Raw genomic sequence first — 22,813 nt, 5'->3', positions numbered from 1 at the left:
GTTTTAAGAACTTATATTTTAAGTAAATGTTATGTGTATATTGTTGTTTATAAAAAAGTTTAATAAAAACACAGTTAAAAAAGTGACCTTACCAAGGATAAAAGATAATTATAGAATTTAAGATAATTTTATAAGAATATTTGATGTCAGAATGCTATAGTTGACCACTCAGAATTGGGTATCCAGAGAGCTGTGTAATAAATGAACATTTAAATGACAGGAAAATACTTTGTTCATTCTATTTCTTCATTTTACAAAGATTGGATTTGGGAAACAGGGCTGTTGCATATATGTACTTTACAGTTCTTATTTATCAATAAATCATACACCTTATGCAAGGCCTATCATGTATACCACCTTGTCCTCAAATGTATCTTGCAAAGTTGAAGTAGGCAAATGACTAATGTCTTTATTTCTTTCATTATAGTTTTAATGATAAATTATCATACCATATCAACAATTCAATTTAAAATTTGCTTTGTAAAATATATCATTATGATACTAGTATTTACCCGAGTAAGCTTTAATACAGGACATTCAAGCACTGATTAATCAATAAACATACATATTTTGCCATTTCTTATTTTAGTCATTGAAGATAATATTTTAAACATTTATCACAATATAAACAATAATGTATTTTGGAAATACTACAACTCATACTGATTCTATTAGACACTTTCAATAATTAAATATTACTTCATTTTTAAAGTAATGTAATCTTAATTTTGTATGTTGTTATCTTTTGCATGATAACTTTAGTGAGAAGAAAAGATAGTCTCAAAATCCCAATTAAAAAACAATATGCACATCAGTATGTATGAACAAAACAAATTGCACTGAAAAAAAATGGTAATATCTAAATTCAAGTCAAAGTTATAATTTAACATCACTTAATCAACTCCCCAAAAATTTTGCACCAATAAATGTGTCCCTGGACCACAGAACCAGTCATAAGGAGCACGGGATATCTGTAGCAATAGCAAAAAATATATTGTATAAAGCAAAATTATCGATTTTTCTTTAATGCCAAAAATCATTAGGATATTAAGTAAAGATCATGTTCCGTTAAGATATTTAGTAAATTTTCGGTTGTAAATATATCAAAATGTAATTTTTGATTAGTAGTTTGCTTTGCTAAGAACTTTATTTGGACAGCTTTAAAGGCAATTTTCTCAGATTCCAGGTTTTCAAATAGTTGTATCTCGGCCAAATATTGTCCTATCCTAACAAACCATAGATCAATAAAAAGCTTATTTTCAGATGATTCAGGTGAAAGCTTTTCAGATGTTTTATAAATCTCAATTAAAAAAATTGACCCTTATGACTGGTTTTGTGGTCCAGGGTCACAAATATGGATTAAATCAGATTTAAAAAATCTCCCTTTGGTAACAATTTCAAGCTATCACATTTTACAGTGTAAAATCATGATAAAAATATTAAATCCACAGTCAGAATTTTCTGCATAATCTAATTGATCATAATTATATGTGATGTTAATACAGAGGATGCAGGAATCCAGAAGAATGTCACTGAGAAACAATAGAGTTTGGTGGAATGTCTGCCAAATACCTAATTCAAAAGGAATAATTAAATTTAGATCCATTGCTTAGTACCACAATTTTATACTACGTTACTTGACTATACACCCATTTCACTCCAAAATTTCATGAATTTCCTAAAAATCTTATTTGTTCTGAGGATACTAAAAGACTTCTGTGGAGAAATACAAATCACCTTTATAAGTATGTGGAATTGCTCTCATCATCATTCTGATATTCCTCTACACAGTTCTGCTCCAGGATTTTGATGAGCGTTAACTATGTGCTATTCGGATCCAGCAGAGTCACTAGAGGGACATTCACACCTCTATCAGTAAAGAGAACATTCTGCAGAGTCATGGCTAACATTGAGTCAATGCCCAAATCGAAAAGTTTAACATCATCATTCAGCTCGTCCATCTCAACACCAGCTGTTTCACTAATCATGAGCTGCAGATAATCACGTGGTGAGGAGGATGTCATGGGTTGCTCAGGTCTAGACATGATCACTCCAGTTTTAATGATGGCTTCCTGTGCTATTTTGTACAAGCGTACACTCAGTGATTTGTTCTGACTAAGGATGTTATTCCAGCTTTTTTTAAAATCGAACCTGCATACAACCTGTTGAGGCTTGTTGATCAAAAGGCACTGCTCAAGACTTTCATGGATTTCTGGAATCTCCAAAAGCATGATTCCCTTTGCCTCCAGAAATCTTTGGAAATGGACTTTGTTCAGAAGAAGGCCAAGATTCAAAGCCCCCCAATTAATGGACTGTCCAGAAAGCCCAATGTTTCTGCGGTACTGACAGAAAGTGTCCATGAACGTATTAGCTGCAGCGTAATTTGTTTGTGCGGGATTGCCAATGAAGGCAGAGATGGAGGAATAACACACAAAGTAATCCAGATTGCATTGTAAGGTTGCACGATGAAGGTTAATCACTCCATTCACCTTTGGCCTCATGACTTTCTCATAAAGAGACCTGTCAAGACGTTCAATCAGCCCATCATGCAGGACAACCGCACTGTGGAATACCCCTTTAATGGGACTGGATGGAAATAGTTTTCAATATTAACAATCATCTGGTCCACTTGCTCAGAAATTGAAACATCACATGGGAGAGATTTAATGACTGAATCCCATTGGCTACTGACTTGACTTATCTCTTGTTGCATCCTAGAGTTTGGATTACTTCTAGACAGAATAACAATTTTTCCTCCTCCTTTCTGAGCGATGAACTTTACTGTCTCAAAGCCCAATCCCGTTAGACCACCGGTGACAATATAGACTGAATCTTTCTGGAATAGACAGTGCTTGGGCATCACTGGAATGTCAGACAGCTGGTCCTTGGCTTCACTGTTCAGGACTATTATGGGTACGATCTGGCATCTGAAGTATGATTCAGATTCTTTTACAGACAAAAGATCAATGTCTTGAGATTTCACTCTTTGAACAGCTGTTGCATCCAAAGACAACGACTTTCTGCCCAAATCCATAGATATCAGCCAACGGTAGATTTGTGGCATTTGGGTTTGCAGAGAGGATTTCTGCATTATTTTCGACATGCAGAGGACATGGTAGTAGACCTCCTCATTTGTACCACTAAATGTTGTTGAATTCAATGGAAAATCTGTCTAGTTGTCACAGACAAACACAATGTATTTGATGCCTGTAACACTGCTAGCTATTTCAGCAGTTTTTACATTATAAGGAGGAAGAAGAACAGCTCCCACAACCTCACTAAAATCACCAGAAAGCTGATCAGCCTGCATGCTCACTCTGACATTCCAACCTGATCTGTTTGCAATAGCAATTAAAACAGTCATCAAAGCTGAGTCAGGGACAGTGGAGAAAATACCCAGTTTCCTTTGCTGTTTAGCCCTGGGTAAAGCCTCGTGCAAGATCTCCCAAGCTAAGACCATATAAGAGACACAAGGGATTTCATTTAGGAATGAAAGCCTTTTTGCTTTACAGCAAACAGCTGCTGGGAGAACTACTTTAGTGGTGGCAGCCACCGGGTAACAAGACACAACGTGATCACCAACTTTAAATTTACTGACATCTTTACCTACTGCTGTGACAGTGCCACTGAAGTCAAGGGCTAAGAGCTTATGGTTTTCATTTGTGTGCTTGTTCCAATACAATGTCTGACCATAATTCAGGTCAGAAATGCTGACTGGAAAGTAGTCTGATGAATGAACGCAGATTTTTTTGAGGTGAAGCTCAATGTTTTTTCCTTGTTTAAGTTCAACTGAATTATCCACTTGTGTTGCTGACAGATTTGTCATTATATGTGGGTCAGATGTTTGCAACATAAAGACTTGATCATGCAACATGTGGATATTTGTTGAAGAGATTGCCATCGTTGGCAATGGTGTGTGGGTGATTTCAGGTTTGAGAATTTTGCCTTCCTTCACTACTAGCTCTGGATATTTGTGACAGGGGTAAGACCTGAGGACCTGAACCAAAGCTCTGATGTCTTCAAAAGAGGCAGAACCCATGTCAATCATCTGGAAGGAAAGTTGTGGCAGCTCAGCTGCACATGCTCTTGTCATGCCTGACAGAACAAACCCAGGGTTGATGCAGTCCACTAAGGTCTCAGAGCACCTATAGGTTATTACTCTGATATCACCTGGAAAACGAAGTGTCTTAAGATATCTGACAATCTTTCTGAAAACCTCACAACACCCTGCCATGCTGTCCAAGACCTTCTCTGATTCGAGAGAGGTTAAATCTGCATCACTCCAAATGAACAAAATTTCCTGGAAGTTTTTCTTTACACTTGAAATATTCAGTTTTGACAAAAGGAGTTCAACTCCATCTTCTAACAGTGTGTTAGCTTTTGAAGGAGACACATACCTAGATTTTGGGTCCAAGTACTGTTGCAAAGCTTTAGAAATTCCTACCTGGTCAGAAAATACCAGTGCCTTCATCTGTGTATCAAATTGAGCAACTTCAGAGATGATACTGAGATTGTTATGGAAGAAGTACTCTTTGACTACTTGGGAACGACTTCCTAGCATTCTGATCTTCACATAGCTGAGTTCAACCAACACCCTACCCTGTTTGTTGGCTAAGCAGCCACAAATGTCAAAATCATCTTCTCCCACATGTACTGCTCTCAGATATACAACCATCTCCTCTTGCAATGGTTCAAATACAGTCAGGCTTCCTATTTGTGCAGGAAATTGAGGTCTTGATGATACATCATTCACTATAGTTACTGGAACAATTTGCATGACGTAATCCAAGACCACAGGGTGAACATGATAGTCATGTAATTGAGGCAGTAATTCCTTTGGGACCTTCACAACAGATATAACCTCTCTAAATTCTTCTCCACAAAAAATATCTGCCTTATTTCTGAAGACAGACCCATATTCAAATCCTGTTTGACTTAGATGTTTGTAGAGTTCTTCAGTAGTCACGTGGAATGTGCATCTTTTGGAAATACAGTCTAATGAAATGAATTGTTCTTCAGGCATTCTACCTGGTTTTGTTTCTACTGTGCCAAATGCATAGACTGCAGAAGTAGACTGTATTTTGAAGTTACATGTGTTATCATCCAAATGATCTGAATGATCCAGCTGTATGTTTATTTCTGGGGCCTTCTGGGTGAAAATGTATGGACTCTGGAATGTTACACTGAGCTGCAGGGAACTTAGTGGAACTTTAGGTTTTGCATATGCCATGTAAGCTGCTAAACCCAACTCTGCATAAAATGCACCAGGAATGATGGCAACCCCACCGTGCTTGTGGTCCTGCAGGAAGGCCACAGATTCAGAGGATAAATCACAGCTGAACATTGAACTGCCTGTGCCAATTTGTGTAACTACTGGATGGTTGCTAGTAGGCCCATTCGACTGCAAATGTGAAGCGAAGACATCACTCTTCACATCATCAAACTGGTATCGTGGGTAGGGAATTGGTTCAGTCTCAAAACCTTTGTATAACATTTCCCAGTCCACTCTGAGCCCAAACTCAAACAGTTTGGAAACAACAGCAAGCATTGTCTCGTGATCTTTATCAGGCTGCACTGAGGGAATCACAGTAAAGTCATTTCCCAGAGTCTCAGTGATGTACCTCTGCAAAGATCTTCTTGGACCAATTTCAACAAATATCACATTCCTTTTGTTTTTAACTGCAGACTTCACAGCTTGTTCAAATTCAACTGGCTCTCTGATATTCCGTGCCCAATATTCACCAGTAATAAAATCTGAGGAACACAAACTTACACCGGTCACTGTTGAGAACAGTTCTGTCTCCAAGTTATGTGCCTGCAATGAGCCTATACTCTCTTTCACTTTGGATACAATGGGATCCATCTTGTGACTGTGATATGCTGCAGGTACATCCAAAATGTGAAGGAACAGTTCAGTTCCTCTGGCTGAGATGCTCAAATTCTGATGCAATCTGTCAATGTCATCTGCATCTCCTGAGAGGGTGCATGACTGTGGGCTGTTATAAGCAGCCAGGCAAACCCTTCCCGAATAAGAAGGAAGAGTTTTCAAGACTTCAGAAACAGCCATATTACTGACTACCAGCATCTTCCCTCCTGTCACAGTGCTTTGCAAAGAACTGCGATAGTGGATTATTTTCACTGAGTCTTCAAGTGACAACAAACCAGAACAATGAGCTGCAGCGACTTCTCCAATAGAGTGCCCCAAAACAGCATCAGGACTAATGCCCCAGTGTTTCAGAAGTTTGACAACAGCTACCTGAATAGCAAACAGAAGAGGCTGGACAATCTTTGGATCAGATGGCTCTGTACTTTTCTCAGATTCACTTTCCAGCATCTCTATCAGATTCAGACTTCTATAGCTTTGCAAAAGAGTTTCAATCTTAATGATTTCCTCTCTGAAAACTGGCTCTTGTTTTAGGAGCTGCTTGCACATGCCATGATATGTAACACCATTTCCACAAAACACAAAAACAAGCTTGGAGTCTGTCTTTGATGGTACAAGCTTTTTCTGTACAGAAGCAGTAAGTTTCTCTTGCAGTTCTGTCAACGATGATGTTTGAACTATTTTCCTGTATTTGTGTTTTAAATGACTTCTTCTACATGCAGATGTGTACAATAAAGCCTGCAGATTTGATGTTTTCCCTGCTCTGATCTGTTCTGCTGTATCTTCAATAATTTTTTTTATAGATTTTTCAGAGGCTGCAGAGATGACAAAATACTGATGGGATTTGCTAATCAGCTGAACATTTGGCTTTTTTGACTGCACATATTGTCTGACAACTGCATGTGCATTTGTTCCACCAAAACCAAAGTTATTGATTCCTGCAAACCTCCCTGATCTGCCGTCTCTGACCCATTTTTCTGCCGTGGTGGGGATTTTCATATTGAGAGATTCGATGTCTATGCTGGAGTTTTCCATGGAGTAGAACAATGACGGCACAATAGTTTTGTGCTCCATCATCAAGAGAACCTTTATGAGCCCTGCAACACCTGCGGCAGATTCTGTGTGTCCAATATTGCTCTTAACAGAACCAATGATGAGTGGCCCTGACTTTTTAGGTCTTGCTTTGGCAATGACTTTGAGATGCTACCTGCCTCTACTGGATCTCCAACTGGAGTCCCAGTCCCATGAGCTTCTATGTACTGGACACTAGTCAGATCAGTCTCTGTTGAGTAGATTTTTTTAAGCAGCTCCTCCTGTTGTACCATGGATGGTTTGGTTATTGGACTAACACTGTGGCCATCCTGATTTACTGCAGTTTTGCAAATGATGCCCCAAATGTGATCATGGTCCTCGAGTGCCTGTCAAAATATAGACAACTTATGTTTTTTGATTTTAGTACTTTATTGTATGGTGCATTGTTGTGATGATGATGTGTTTATGTTATACAATCTTTTTGTTTACTTTTTTCAAAGGCTTCAGAAGAATAATCCCACAGCCTTCACCTCTCCCATATCCATCTGCTTTGCTGCTGAAAGGTTTACTGGTGCCATCAGAGGAGATCATTTTTGCCTTGGAGAGAGACACAAATATAACTGGCTCCAAAATACAGCTCACACCCCCACACACGGCCATTTCACAGTCTCCTGTTGAGTGAAACACAGACAGCCAGACATTACAAATGATATGCTAGTGTACTCAAAGGTGATTTTTAAGACACAAATCAGGTAGGTAATAGACAAATCATACTTAATTACAGATTACAATAATACTGCTACAATAATTGATACTTTTTTTTGCTGTCTGGTATGCAGTAATGGTGTTATAGTCGCAGGTTTGAGTCTCATTACTGGCAGGAATTGTAGGTTCCTCAATAACCACAACTGAGGTGCCCTTGAGCAAGGCACCAAACCCCCAATTTTTCCCTGGGTGCCTCAGTAAAAATGGTTGCCCAATGCTCTGGGTGTGTGTGTTCACTACTGTGTGTGTGTGCACTTGGATGGGTTAAATGCAGAGGACAAATTCCATATTTGATATTAATTTGCTGTATTAATCCTGTGATCAGCAATTGGTAGATTGTGCTTAAATTTAAGGCCAATAAGTTGTACACACTAAATGCACTGGACATGATTTTCCCGGCCCAGAGTCCCATTTAAAATTGGATTAAAATGGTTCCAACAAATTGTATTACTGTACTGTGATGCATTTCTAAGTGAACTGGCTATCTTACAAGAAAACAATATAGGGCAGGATTTAATTTTATCAATCAATTGTTGAGTGGATTGTGAAAAGTGAGTGTTGTATACTGGAATGGAGGCAGGATCTGAAAGCGACTGATTTAACTGCAGCACGATCTTGCATATGTCACAGGAAGAGCAAGTTATGAAATTTCAGTTAAATTACAATGCCAAAAATGTTACTAAAATAAATGCATTGATGACTTTTTCACTATAGGACACCATCCATACAAATACAAATAAAAAGGATCAATTTTGATTTCATGTTAACATTAAGTCAAATAAAGTCGTCACCTGTATTTCTATAGCACTTTATAAAATGCGTATTGTGTCAAGCAGCTTTACAATAGAAACACAAATACATTCAAATTCTGCTGTAAAGCTGCTCTAACAGGACAAGTGTCATTATTCAGCTCAAGTGACTGACAACTGATAACTTAAAACTTACATTGATTGTCACACTTGGTTGCAAGGATGAGTAAATGCAGGATCTAGTAGCAGCAAAACTTAAATAAACAATAAATAAAAAACACTCAGGATGTTTAGCACACAAGAACAGATCAATCAACTATTATAGCCGTAGAAGAGAAAAAAATAACAAGGGAAACTCAGGACTTATGGTACATTTACACAACAACATTGCACTAAAAATGGAGATGTTTTCCTTTGTACAGATGACAACATGTCAAATTGATCTCCATTGACAGGTATCCACAATCTATTAAAAACACTTATAGAATAAACAAATAATACTCATCATTAAATAAACAAATAATTTGTATCTTTGTTGTTTACATGTAGATGACAGGGCTGCCATTTTCAAAAATGTGCACTGCAATCTGTTTTCAAAAGCTTGCATTTTTAGGCACCCAATGCTTCATTGTTGTGTAAATAAGCGGCCAAAACACATTAAAAAAGTTACATGTTTTTAGTTGAAAATGGTGTTGTGTAAAGCCCCTTGAATACACAGGGGTAAGCAAGTGAGATACATCTGAGACAAGACATATAATACATCTGAGATGATTTGAAAGATTCTGGATCTTCTAATTGTAATAACTGATCTCTGGCCAATTTGGTTCTTCAAAAAAATTTGCAGATTTAATTAAAATATTACATTTACATTTAACATTTATTCATTTGGCAGACGCTTTTATCCAAAGGGACTTACAATTGAGAAATGCAACAAGCGATTTACCGCCAGTTGGCAATAAACATGACAAGTGCATGTTATACAGAGTTTTAGTCATCATTCAATGTAGTAAAAGCTAGGACAGGAAGGGATAAGGATAGTAAGAGAACAGATAAAATGAAGAAATGGATTTATATATATACAGTGGGTACAGAAAGTATTCAGACACCCTTAAATTTTTCACTCTTCGTTATATTGCAGCCATTTGCTAAAATCATTTAAGTTAATTTTTTCCCCTCATTAATGTACACACAGCACCCCATATTGACAGAAAAACACAGAATTGTTGACATTTTTGCACATTTATTAAAAAAGAAAAACTGAAATATCACATGGTCCTAAGTATTCAGACTCTTTGCTGTGACACTCATATATTTAACTCAGGTGCTGTCCATTTCTTCTGATCATCCTTGAGATGGTTCTACACCTTCATTTGAGTCCAGCTGTGTTTGATTATACTGATTGGACTTGATTAGGAAAGCCACACACCTGTCTATATAAGACCTTACAGCTCACAGTGCATGTCAGAGCAAATGAGAATCATGAGGTCAAAGGAATTGCCTGAAGAGCTCAGAGACAGAATTGTGTTATGGTGAAGATTTGGCCAAGGTTACAAAAAAAATTCTGCTGCACTTAAGGTTCCTAAAAGCACAGTGGCCTTCATAATCCTTAAATGGAAGACGTTTGGCACGACCAGAACCCTTCCTAGAGCTGGCCGTCCGGCCAAACTGAGCTATCGGGGGAGAAGAGCCTTGGTGAGAGAGGTAAAGAAGAACCCAAAGATCACTGTGGCTGAGCTCCAGAGATGCAGTCGGGAGATGGGAGAAAGTTGTAGAAAGTCAACCATCACTGCAGCCCTCCACCAGTCGGGGTTTTATGGCAGAGTGGCCCGACGGAAGCCTCTCCTCAGTGCAAGACACATGAAAGGCCGTATGGAGGTTTGCTAAAAAACAGAGAAATAAGATTCTCTGGTCTGATGAGACCAAGATAGAACTTTTTGGCCTTAATTCTAAGCAGTATGTGTGGAGAAAACCAGGCACTGCTCATCACCTGTCCAATACAGTCCCAACAGTGAAGCATGGTGGTGGCAGCATCATGCTGTGGGGGTGTTTTTCAGCTGCAGGGACAGGACGACTGGTTGCAATCGAGGGAAGGATGAATGCGGCCAAGTACGGGGATATCCTGGATGAAAACCTTCTCCAGAGTGCTCAGGACCTCAGACTGAGCCGAAGGTTCACCTTCCAACAAGACAATGACCCTAAGCACACAGCTAAAATAATGTAGGAGTGGCTTCACAACAACTCCGTGACTGTTCTTGAATGGCCCAGCCAGAGCCCTGAGTTAAACCCAATTGAGCATCTCTGGGAGAGACCTGAAAATGGCTGTCCACCAACGTTTACCATCCAACCTGACAGAAACTGGAGAGGATCTGCAAGGAGGAATGGCAGAGGATCCCCAAATCCAGGTGTGAAAAACTTGTTGCATCTTTCCCAAAAAGACTCATGGCTGTATTAGATCAAAAGGGTGCTTCTACTAAATACTGAGCAAAGGGTCTGAATACTTAGGACCATGTGATATTTCAGTTTTTCTTTTTTAATAAATGTGCAAAAATGTCAACAATTCTGTGTTTTTCTGTCAATATGGGGGTGCTGTGTGTACATTAATGAGGGAAAAAAATGAACTTAAATGATTTTAGCAAATGGCTGCAATATAACAAAGAGTGAAAAATTTAAGGAGGTCTGAATACTTTCCGTACCCACTGTATATTAAATTAAAATTAAAAAATTAAATTTATGCATTTAGCAGACGCTTTTATCCAAAGCGACTTACAGTGCATTCAGGCTATCAATTTTTACCTATCATGTGTTCCCGGGGAATCGAAAGCAGACGCTTTTATCCAAAGCGTATATATATATATAGATATATATATATATATATATATATATATATATATATAAAGGAGGCAGTTAGATGCTCATGGAAAATATGAGTTTTCAGTTGTTTCTTGAAGATTGTGAAGGATTTGGCTATCCGGATGGAGTCAGGTAGGTCATTCCACCAACAGGGTATGGTGAAAGAGAACATCCTGGAGACAGATTTTATGCCTCTCTGCAATGGGACCACGAGCCACCGCTCAATTACCAACCGCAGGCTTCTGGAAGGGATGTAGATGCTTAGAAGAGAGTGGAGGTAGGAGGGTGCGGAGCCCGTGGCTGTTCTGTTGGCAAGCACCAATGACTTGAACTTTCAGAGTTCTGATTGCACATGTTGGGAGTCCAGCCAGAAGAGCATTGCAATAGTCCAGCCTAGAAATGACAAGGGCCTGGACGAGAAGCTGTGTTGCATGTTCTGTTAGGAAGGGTCTGATCTTTCTGATGTTGTGTAGTGCAAACCTGCATGATCGTGCTGTTTTGCAATATGATCTTTAAAGGTCAGCTGATCATCAAAGATCACCCCAACCCGATGGGATTATGGTTGATGAGCCCAGTTGGATGGTAAAGTATTGAGTGGCTGGGAGGATGAGAAGCTCAGTCTTTGCCAGGTTGAGTTGCAGGTGATGTCCGTCAGGCAGTTTTGAGATCCGAGTAGGTACTGTTGGATCATCTGGTTGAAATGAGAGGTAGAGCTGAGTGTCATCAGCGTAGCAATGTTAGGAAAACCATGTGCCTGAATGATGGATCCCAGTTATGAGCAGTTGATGTGATTTGGATACCTCTCCTCCCCAAGACACCTTGAAGGACCTACCTGTGGGTTAAGACTCAAACCAGTTTGGTGCAGTTCCGGTGATGCCCAGCAATGAGAGGGTGGACAGAATTATTTGATGATTAACAGTGTCGAATGCAGGAGATAGATCTAGCAGAATGAGAACTCAAGATCTGGACTCAGCTCTTGCACTCCGTAGTGCTTCAGTGACCGAAAGCAAGGTGGTTTCAGTTGAAAGGCCACTTTTTAATCCGGATTGGTTATTGTCTAGCAGGTTGTTCTGTGAGAAGAAGGAAGACACTTGATTGAAAACAACATGTTCAAGTGATTTTAATATGAACGGAAGGAGAGAGACGAGTCTGTAGCTCTCAACAAGTGAAGCATCTAGTGTCGGTTTTTCAAGCAGTGGGGTTACCCGAGCCTGCTTGAATGCAGTGGGGAAATTGCCTGTGAAATATCTGGATTAATTTGTCTAAGATTAGTGCACGTTCTAGTGTTCCCCGGAAAGGGCAGATGTATCGATACTCGAGACCACAATCAGCAATGCAGCGACTGGCTGGCATCAGGACAGCAACGTAATGACATCATATAATTAAAAAAGACACCTGACGAAAAGCTTGATGAATTTCTGGATCTTTATAAGGAAACAGCCAAACAAACAAAACTGCATTAATAAAAACTGCATTTTACATGATCAACTATTCATATTATATTATGATTTCTAATATTTGTACAGGTTTTAAATTTTTATTTCTATGTCGTAATTAGCAATTAATTAAACTTTCTTAAGAGTCAAGATATCTGCATAATTTCAAATTATTTTTTTATTATTATTTTAATTATTGTTCCTGAATCTTGTAATAAAGTAGCAGTGGGTGGGACAGATAAAAAAAAAAAAAAAGATGCAATCCAATCCTGTTTACATGAGCAGGTTTAAGCTTACAGACCTGTTGCTATGACATGAACAATCTAATCCAGCTAACTGAGTTAGCGATGTACGAAGAACAGACCCCAGGCAAACACAAGAAAACTAGATCAGGAACAAAATCAGGACCAGAACCAAACCAAACCAAGATACAACGAACAACACAAACAGGGGCACAGGAGGCTTTGTGCCGGACAAGACCAGCACAGGCAGCGATGTATAGTACACAGAGTACAAATACTTCGTTACGGTACTCAGGTACAGATTTTTGGTATTTGTACTTTACTTGGGTATAAATATTTTTGCTGACTTCTTTTTTTACTTTACTACAAATTAAAGGAAAAAATTATACTTCTATTCTGATACATTTCTCCTGGCCCTTTCATTACATTTGCAACTGCAAAGTGCAAAAAACACAAAGCAATCTTTGCTGATCGGTCAAAGTGATATCCAGTTCGGAAATGAATCTTTTGATTCAATTCAGTTCCTTTGAATTTACATTTACATTTAATCATTTAGCAGATGCTTTTATCCAAAGTGACTTACAAATGAGGACAATAGAAGCAGTCAAAACCAACAAAAGAGTAATAAAATGCAAATACTATGCAAGTAACAAGTCTCGGTTAGCCTAACACAGTATCTTTTTAATATATATGCATAGTGTGTGTGTGTGTGTGTGTGTGTGTGTGTGTGTATATATCTATATAAATATACATACAAATAAAACAAGTAGATAGAATAGAAAAAGAATATAGAAATTTAGTGTTAGGGTTTATTTTTTGTTGTTGTTTTTTAGAAAAACAAGCAGTTAGAAAACAAGTAGAGAGTGCAAGTGATAGAGGGTCAAGTGGGTCTTTTTTAAATAAAGAAACCAAATAAATAAAATAGAACTAGAATAGAGAGTGTTAGAGTTAGAGGGTCAAATAACGATGGCATAGATGTGTTTTTAGCTGATTCTTGAAGATGCTAAGGACAGATTGAGTTGGGCAGGACATTCCACCAGCAGGGAACATTTAATGTAAAAAGCTGTGAAAGTGATTTTGTGCCTCTTTAGGATAGCACAATAAAGCACTGTTCACTTGCAGGATGCAAGCTTCTAGAGGGCACACAAGTCTGAAATAGTGCATTTAGGTAAAGGGGTGAAGCCAGTGGTAGTTTTGTAGGCAAACATGAATAGCTTGAATTTTATGCGAGCAGTTATTGGTAGCCAGTGCACATTGATTAACAGAAGTGTGATGCGCGTTCTTTTTAAAATTTGTCAAACTGGTTAGCGAAGAGGTGTAGTAAATGATTTGTTTTGCAAATCACAAATCTGAATAAAAAAATCGGGAAGCACCAGCACACCAAACAGTGCATGGATCTCCACTGTGGATCTAAATTGAAGACATTATTCATGTAAGTTTTAATCTGTGTTTTATCAAGGTAAATATGTTTTAGGCTTGAGCAATATTATGAAATTGTGTTAATGTGCAATATGATTGTGAAGTTGGGTGTGATAAGACATGTGACAGAACCCTCCCACCTTTCCAAGAATGTAATCCTAGAGGGGCCATGGTAGCAATGAAAAAATTGTGATGAAAAAGATGAAAAGCGTGTTTTTACAAGTTAACATGCATTATATGGCCATCAGAGATGCACCAGTCAACCGTCCATAAATCGGAACCGGCTGGTTTTTGCTTTATATCGGCCAATCTTTAGACTTGCAAACAAACTGCATTTCAGTAATTTTCCAAAATGTAATTTGTCTTGAAATATTACACTCTATGAACAGGACATTAACAGTGGCCAGAGATGCTGAAGACCGATGCAAATAGGAGAAAATACTGTACTGGCAGAGCAGTTCATTGTTCAAGATGCACAAAATATTGGAAGAATATCAAAATATTGAATTGGGGGTGGAGGTTTCATATGAATGTACCTTTGAGGGGAACTGACTGTCTTCAGAAAGTTTAGGTGGCATTTTCTCTGTATAATGCATTTATAATAAAATTTATAAAGGAAGTAAATGCTGTGTTGCTGCTGTTCCTTAAGTGCCACCTGCTGTCAGAGAGTGAATTTGCGTCTCATTCAGCCCATCTGCTGCTTTTGTTTTGTGTAGATGTTTTATATTGCATAATTTCACAAAGCCAAAGTCAGACCATTGTATTTTTGATTCAGATTTTGAAATGATACAGTTTAATGTAAATCAAACTGCTCAGTCTACTTCTTTGTTTTGATCATGATGCAGTGGTTGCCTCTAATAATTAGCAGGCAGCTCCAACTGGAATGTAACCTCATTAATCTGTCTTATGATTTTAAATGGGCCAGCATACCTTGGGCTGAGCTTCCTGCTTGGTAGCCGCAGTTTGAGGTCCCGTGTGGAGAGCCAGACCCTCTGTCCACGTTGTTAGGAAGGTGTGGATGACGTCATCTATTGGCCTGGATCTCCTGGTTCCGGACAGCCCTTTGGAGACGTACAGGAGCACTGTCCAACACCCTCTCACTACGACGAATCCAGTCATCGACTGCAGGTACCATAGATGGTTCTCCTGACCACGGAATCATGGGGGGTTGATATCCAAGCAGACATTGAAATGGGGTGAGACCAGTTGAAGAATGTTGTTACGTCCAAGGACGTATTTGTTTTGTTTTCTCCCTGTTTCTCTCTCTACCTTTTTACTTCCCATAAGCAGGAGGTAAAGGCTGCCACCTGATTCCAATGATTGGTGATCTGATGGGATTGCAGGAGGAGGGGAAGCCATGAGGATTTAAGACGCACCATTGCACAGCACAAGGTGTGTGTGAAGGCTGCATCATGAGGATTCTATTCTCAAACCAACAAGCTTTATTAGCTGATACTTTGTTGATTGATTCCTGTACAGTGTTATTGTGTTAACACTCTTGTGGTAACTGGAGCCTACGACAAGGAATTTGGTTTGTTTTGAAGTTATCTGTTTGTCCGTACTTATGTTATTGTTTGTTACCTATTAAGCTTATATTGTTAATTTATTGGGGGTGTGTTAGTAGAGAGGTGGGTGCCATTTTCTTTATCATGTTTTTCTCCTGTTTATGCCAGTTAGGAAGTTAGCTTATTTTAATGTATTTTTCTTTTCTGTTCTTTGTTAGTTTCTCCCAAATAGTTATAGGGTTTTTGTTTGTTATGTTGGCCTTGCCCCCTCTTGAAGTTTTGACATCCTCCCATATTTGTAAAATAAAAGAACTTTGTTTTTGATATTGAGTTGATTGTTGGCCTTCGTTAAAGCTCTGGGGTTGGAATTTGAACCTTGCTGCCTCCACACATCACCTTTTTTATTCTGTTACCCATTCCTCTAACCCTAGACTAACTGGGAACGTAACAATGTCTTAAAGAGTTCTGCGCATACTCTGCCCATGGTAGAAACTCAACGACACTGTTCGCGACCACAGTATGACCGTAAATACCTGCCAATTTCTTGGTTCAATCTCTCCACTTGAGCGTTAGACTTAGGATGATATCCAGAAGTTAAGCTGACGTTGATGTCCAGTTGTCCGCAAAAGGCCTTCCACACTTGTGTGGTGAACTCTGTTCCTCTGTCTGAAACAATATCTTTGGGTATGCCATAAGCTCTGAAAACATGGTGGAACAGCGCTAGAGTGGTTTCTATGGCAGGGGGGAGCGCTTTCATCGGTATGAGATGGCATACTTTTGAAAAGCGATCAATGATAATTAGAATTGTAGTGAATTTATTCGACGGAAGTAGATTGGTGATAAAGTCTATTGAAAGGTGTGATCATGGGCGTTGGGGAATGGCCAAAGGTTGTAGCAAACCAGAGGGTAATTCTTTGTGTTTTAGACTGGGCACAGAATAAGCAGGACTTTACATAGTTAGCCACATACTTAATCATTGATGGCCACCAGAATAAATTTTGCATGAGATGGAGCGTTCTTGAGATACCTGGATGGCCTGAGCAAAGTAATGTATGGTCCCATTGCATGACCCTTAAACGAAGATTTCCAGGTACGTAGTGCTTGTTGGGGGGACAACCTTGTGGCGTGGGTTCATTCTGTTGCTCTATTTGGATCTCATCCATCAGATCCCATGTAACGGGCACAATGATAACTGATGGAGGTAGAATAGATTCTGGCTTGGATTCTGTTTGGGGATGATCATGTTGCCTGGATAGGGCATCGGCCTTACTGTTTTTACTACCAGGTCGGTATGTTACGGTAAATTGGAATCTTGTGATTTGCTTGACAAGGATTTAGTCTCTTGGCACTCTTGACGTACTCAAGATTCTTATGGTCTGTGAGTACCTGGAATGGGTGAGTGGAACCCTTTAGCCAATGTCTCCATTCTTTTATGGTAGCTTTCATAGATAGTTTATAGGAGTTCTTTATTGCCCACGTCATAGTTGCGTTCAGCATCAGTGAGTTTTCTTGAGAAATAGGCACATGGGTGGAGCTTTCCTGGCTGTCCATGGCGTTGAGAGAGTACGGCACCAATTCCTCTATCTGAAGCATCAACTTCTTGGACAAACGGCAGGTTGGGATCTGGATTTTTGAGAATGGGTGAGGTTGTGAAACTGTCCTTGAGTTTGATGAAGGCTAGTGTGGTGTTTTCAGACCATTCTAACTTTGAAGGTTTACCTTTCAGCATAGAGGTTAGCGGTGCTGCAATCATGCTATAATTGTGGATAAAGGGTCAATAGAAGTTGGCAAACCCTAGAAAGCGCTGAAGTACCTTGATTGTGGTTTGCTGGGGCCATTCAGTAACTGCAGAAATCTTGGAACCATCCATCTCGTTGATAAAAGATTGAAAGACTGCTGGTACATTAGCTAACCTATACGGCATAACCTGGTATTCAGAGTGCCCCCTGGTGGTCAAAAATGCTGTTTTCCATTCATCACCCTTTTTGATCCTGATAAGGTTGTAGGCACTCCGCAGGTCTAATTTGGTGTAAATTGTTGCCTCTCTGAGTTGTTCCAGGGCAGCAGACACTAAGGGTAGTAGATAACAAAATTTTACTGTGACATTGTTCAAACCACGGTAATCAATGCAAGGCCGAAGTCCTCCATCTTTCTTTTCCACAAAGAAGAAGCCTGCCGCCGCTGGGGAAGTGGATGGACGAATGAATCCTGAACTGAGAGCGTCCTCTATGTATTCCTCCATTGCCTGGGTTTCCGGGCGTGATAGGGGATAGATCTTACTTTTTTGGAGGCATCGCGTTGGGTAGGAGATCTATGGCACAATCCCAGGAACGATGAGGGTGTAGTTGAGTAGCTTTAGTCTTACTGAAGACCCCTTGATACTTCTGGTAGCACGATGGGATGGTGACTGATTTGGAGTTGGGGCTTTCAATACTTGTGGATAGACAAGACTTGGTAACTATGGGGTGGAGACAGCAGGAATAGCAGAACTGTGACCATTGTGCAATCTCACAATGATGCCAGGAGATGACTGGGTCGTGAACAGATAACCAGAGGTATTCTTGGATAATTTCAAGGCGGGGGGAATCTATCACATAGAATGAAATGTTTTCTAGATTAAATAATCCTACTTGAAGTTGCATAGGCAGAGTTTGTTGAGTAATTCCATCTCCAATGGGTTTATTGTCAACAGCATTAACTTTGAGGTTGTGTATCAGCCGGCGTGATCCAATCGATCGTTTTACCAGTTAGCAGAGACATGAGAAAATCACATTTCTTGTCATCAGACTCTAAATCATCCCCTTGGTGCTTGGAAAAAAATTCTACTTGCCGGAGAAATCCTTTACACTGCTCAGCTGTTCCGTCAGATTTATTGGGTAAAGCTAAGCTTACCTTCTTTGGCATGGAGGGTGGTAGCGATTGGATATACTGCGTAAAATAGTCGTTAGCAGCTCGCAGATTACCCAGCTGTTCCTGGTATCCTTTGAGAATATCGCTCTGGTAAGCGAATGCTGCTTGCAGATTAGAAACTTCCGCTAGATCCATCGCAGGCAAAGTATTATGTATAACGAGGCAGAAGCCGAGTTAGGATCCATGTGCAGTAGTTTAATAAAATCCTCAGCAAACAAGTCCAAAACAGTAGGCATAAACGTGAGACAGACAAAGTTCATAACCAGAAAGGCAATACAATCCAAACAACTAAGCAAGGGGTAATCCAAAAAATGTAAACGGAATAAGGCAGGCAATGGTCATACACTAGATAGACAAGGCAATGGAATTAGAAGGCTCAGTAAGGCAGGTAGACTGGCAATACTTCGCAACGGCCTGTTTAGCCAGGTTCACTAAATATATCACAAAACAGGAAGTAACCTGGGAAGCAAAGCGAGCGGCGGCACATAGTCAATACTCGGGGGAGGGCTCCCTCTGCTGGCGAGGTGTTACAAAAGACAATAAAAGATAGCAGCTCTTATGTAGCATCAAATGCCAGACTATAGAAATTAGTCTTTAGGCTAGATTTAAAAACAGCAAGTGTTTTGAGCCTGTCTAATGTAGAGGAGCAAACTATTCCAGAGCTTCGGGGCCGCCACTGTGCAAATGCTCAGTCACCCCTGCTCTTCAACTTTACCCCTGGGATGACTAAAAGCAAATGGTCAGCAGACCTAAGTGCTCTTAGCGGAGCATACAGCTTGATCAAGTCGGACAGATATTTAGGGTGCTAAACCATTAAGAGATTTAAAAACAAATACCAAAATCTTAAACTGAATCCTAAAATGGATAAGTAACCAGTGAAGAGGAGGCGAGAACGGGGGTGATGTGTTTTTCTGCTTTCATGTACCCTGTCAGCAAGCGCGCTGCCGCATTCTGGACCATCTGCAGTCTGGAGAGAGAGCAGGCCTGACTAATACCTATATAGAGGTATTGCAACATCCATACCAGAGTTGAGTTGAAATAAAAATATGAACGCCTCTCTGATTCTTTGAAAGTCTTTTAAAAGACAGGAAAGATTTCACCTTGGTGAGTTGTCTCAACTGGAAAAAAAAAACAAGATTTAACTACCTAGTTAATCTGTTTGTCCAATTTAAAATCACAGTCTATGATTTTTTTGTTTGGGTTTGAAAAGTGGTTTCAATTCACCAAAGTCCAAATCTGATGACTCACAAGTACCTCCCGGCGTAAACAGTATAACTTCTGTTTTATTTTCATTAAAATTAAGGAAATTTAGTGCCATCCAGGCCTTAATTTCCTCAAGACACTGCAATAGGGGCGCTAAAGAGCAAGTATCTTTTAATTTCAAAGGTAGATAAATGTGCGTATCATCTGCATAACAATGAAAAGTAATACCAAATTTCCTAAAAATATGTCCTAAGGGAAGCATATACAGAGAGAACAGAATAGGCCTCAAAATGGAGCTGCGGGGGACCCCACATGTAAAAGAAGCAGTTGAGGAGAAAACACATCTTGTTCATGTAAACATATTGTAATCCTTTCTTGTCTCTTCCTCAAAACAAAATAAATATATTAAATAATTAAATAAAAAAATTGGCAATCAGTATCAGAATCGCATTATTTAAAAACAGGCAATCAGAAATCCACCATGAAAAATCAAAATCTGTGTTATCTCTTATGGACATCTTTGACCAGTAAGCCTCACTTTTTTCTACTGCCCTGAAAAAATATGTATTTTTTGTGAATAATCCCTAATAAACTTGTATATCCAATACACATCTATATATTATATAATATATATTCACTTAGGTTGCCATCAATACAATCAGCTGTGCCATTATTTATAAAATGTACTTGTACTTTTGATTCTTAAGTAGTTTTAATATCAGTTACTTTAATACTAAGTATTTTTTTAATGAGCAATTTTAACTTTTACTTGAGTCGATTTCCATAAAGGTATCTGTACTTTTACTGAAGTATGGCAGTTTACTTTATACAATGATTACTTTATAGGATACTTTATATAACACTGGGCCCAGGAGATTTCATGCTAGATGGTACCAGTGGGGACATGAAAACCCAGAAAATATCCTCTTCCAGTTCCCCAAAATTGCAGGGGACAGTTGTCAACTGGCACACAACAACTTGCTAGCATCCACATCACCAACACTCGTAACACAGCTCATTGATTGTTCGCTCTTTCCATAGAGACCCCATATGTCAGTAGACATAACATTGAATGTGAATGACAGAAAGAAAAAGCATAGGTCACTGTTGTAACCCTCATTCCCTGATGGAGGGAATGGAGACATTATGTCCCTCCTGCCACAACCTTGAACTACCCCCGCTGAATGGCCATGACACTGTCTCGGCTCCTCAGCAAAAACCTGAATGAATGAGAAAAGAACGCCCACCAGCTTATATACCCGTATGCCCAAGGAAGTGTCTCGGCATGCAAATTCCACTCGCCAATTTCATTGCCCATTTTTGTAAAATTCAGAGGTGACTAGGCTCCCAAGTGAGACCCTATATATCAGTCGACATAATGTCTTTGGGGGAATGGGGGTTATGATAGTAACCAAGACGTTTTACATACAGTACATATTTGTGAAGACTACCTTGTTTTATGGCTTGACAAGCGATGTGCAGGGCAACAAGGGATGAGGAGCAGGCACAGTCAATGGACAATGAGGGGCCAGTGAAGTTGAATATGTAAGAGATGCGGTTGGCAGCTATGCTCATAGCGACACCAGTGCCGACGGTGTGGTCGATGTGTTTTGGATTGATCCTTATACTTGCCAGCTCAAAGTCCCTGTTCATTAGGCCTGAAAAATCAAGTAAACAATAGCACAGTATATTAACCACAGATTGCTCCTAGGGTATTTACCATCCAATTATAATTGCACGTATATAGAAATCCACTAAAATTAAAAACTGAACACATAAATTTTCTCCCAGACAATAACAGTAAGAACATATCAATTATTTAAAATGTTACCCAAAAATACTCCTGTTCTCATTCCACTGGCCTTCTCCATTGGTATCCCAGCATCCTCAAGGGCCCTGTAGGTGCACTGCAGCAACAGTTTGTGCTGAGGGTCCATATTGTTCGTTTCAGCATCAGTAATGCCGAAGAACTTGTTGTCAAACTCATTCAGTCTACACAGAAAAAAAGTAAATGATGTGTTTATTGTTTTTGAATTGATGCAAAGAGAGGCCAAACAGATGGGGCTCAGCATGTCATCCCTAAAATTAAGCATTTCAACCTCTGGTCTTCAATGTATTAATAAATTTGGACCATTTATTTTACAAACATATGTGAACATTAAGGAGCATAATGATTAAAAATAGAGGGCATCACCCCTTTGATTTCTTTTATAAAGGCAAATGAATTGAAGTCTGACCCATTAATAAGTGCTGCCTTTGCGGTGTAGGTCTTTCCTGCTTTACTCTCATTTGGATCATACCATTGAGAGAGATTAAACCTGTCATTTGGTATCTGAACTGCACAGTTTTCTCCATGAAGGAGGACTCTCCAGAAGTTTTCAAGTCCCTCGCCTAAAACAGATGAGAACACATACAATGCAAATATATTAAAATCATGACATGAAGGAATAATGAAATAGAAATTGTATTAATAGAAATAGAAAAAGAAATTCTTTACAATTACCTCCAGGAAAGTGGATTGCGATGCGATGAAAAGAAATTTTTTTTTCGCATCATATCTCATTCATACTTGTCTTGTGATGTGTTTGATTTTAGTTTATTTTGAGATAAAATAAATACTGAGGTACTGAGGAAACCATATTAAAAAGAAACAAAGTTACACACTTAAATGGACTATTTCCAAGCATTCACTGTCTCTCTCTCTCTGAGAAAGATGATGCATGCTGTAAGTATTTTATGCAAAATAACTTTAGAGGCTTGTATTCGTCATGTTGGTTTTGGTTGAAATTTATGTTGCCCTCTCTTTTATTTTGTAACA

General features: G+C 39.2%; 2 protein-coding genes across 2 annotated transcripts; both read right to left on the bottom strand.

Moving 5' to 3' along the window:
* Positions 1-2,606: 2,606 nt before the first annotated feature.
* Positions 2,607-5,863, bottom strand: LOC122136864 (mycocerosic acid synthase-like polyketide synthase). The gene is made up of 2 exons (XM_042721454.1): positions 5,833-5,863; positions 2,607-5,754 (listed from the first exon to the last, which is right to left on the bottom strand). The coding sequence occupies exons 1-2, from the start codon at positions 5,861-5,863 to the stop codon at positions 3,173-3,175; spliced, it is 2,613 nt and encodes an 870-aa protein (XP_042577388.1). The 3' UTR covers positions 2,607-3,172.
* An 897-nt stretch (positions 5,864-6,760) lies between these two features.
* LOC109102305 (cluster 41 polyketide synthase-like) lies at positions 6,761-22,506 on the bottom strand. Its single transcript, XM_042721095.1, has 6 exons — positions 22,499-22,506; positions 22,233-22,386; positions 21,827-21,987; positions 21,447-21,653; positions 7,406-7,587; positions 6,761-7,302 (listed from the first exon to the last, which is right to left on the bottom strand). The coding sequence occupies exons 3-6, from the start codon at positions 21,930-21,932 to the stop codon at positions 6,973-6,975; spliced, it is 825 nt and encodes a 274-aa protein (XP_042577029.1). The 5' UTR covers positions 21,933-21,987; positions 22,233-22,386; positions 22,499-22,506; the 3' UTR covers positions 6,761-6,972.
* Positions 22,507-22,813: the final 307 nt, after the last annotated feature.

Source organism: Cyprinus carpio, chromosome B3 (assembly GCF_018340385.1).
Source record: "Cyprinus carpio isolate SPL01 chromosome B3, ASM1834038v1, whole genome shotgun sequence".
In the NCBI taxonomy this organism is placed as follows: domain Eukaryota; kingdom Metazoa; phylum Chordata; class Actinopteri; order Cypriniformes; family Cyprinidae; genus Cyprinus; species Cyprinus carpio.
This window is presented reverse-complemented; position numbering and strand designations above follow the sequence as displayed.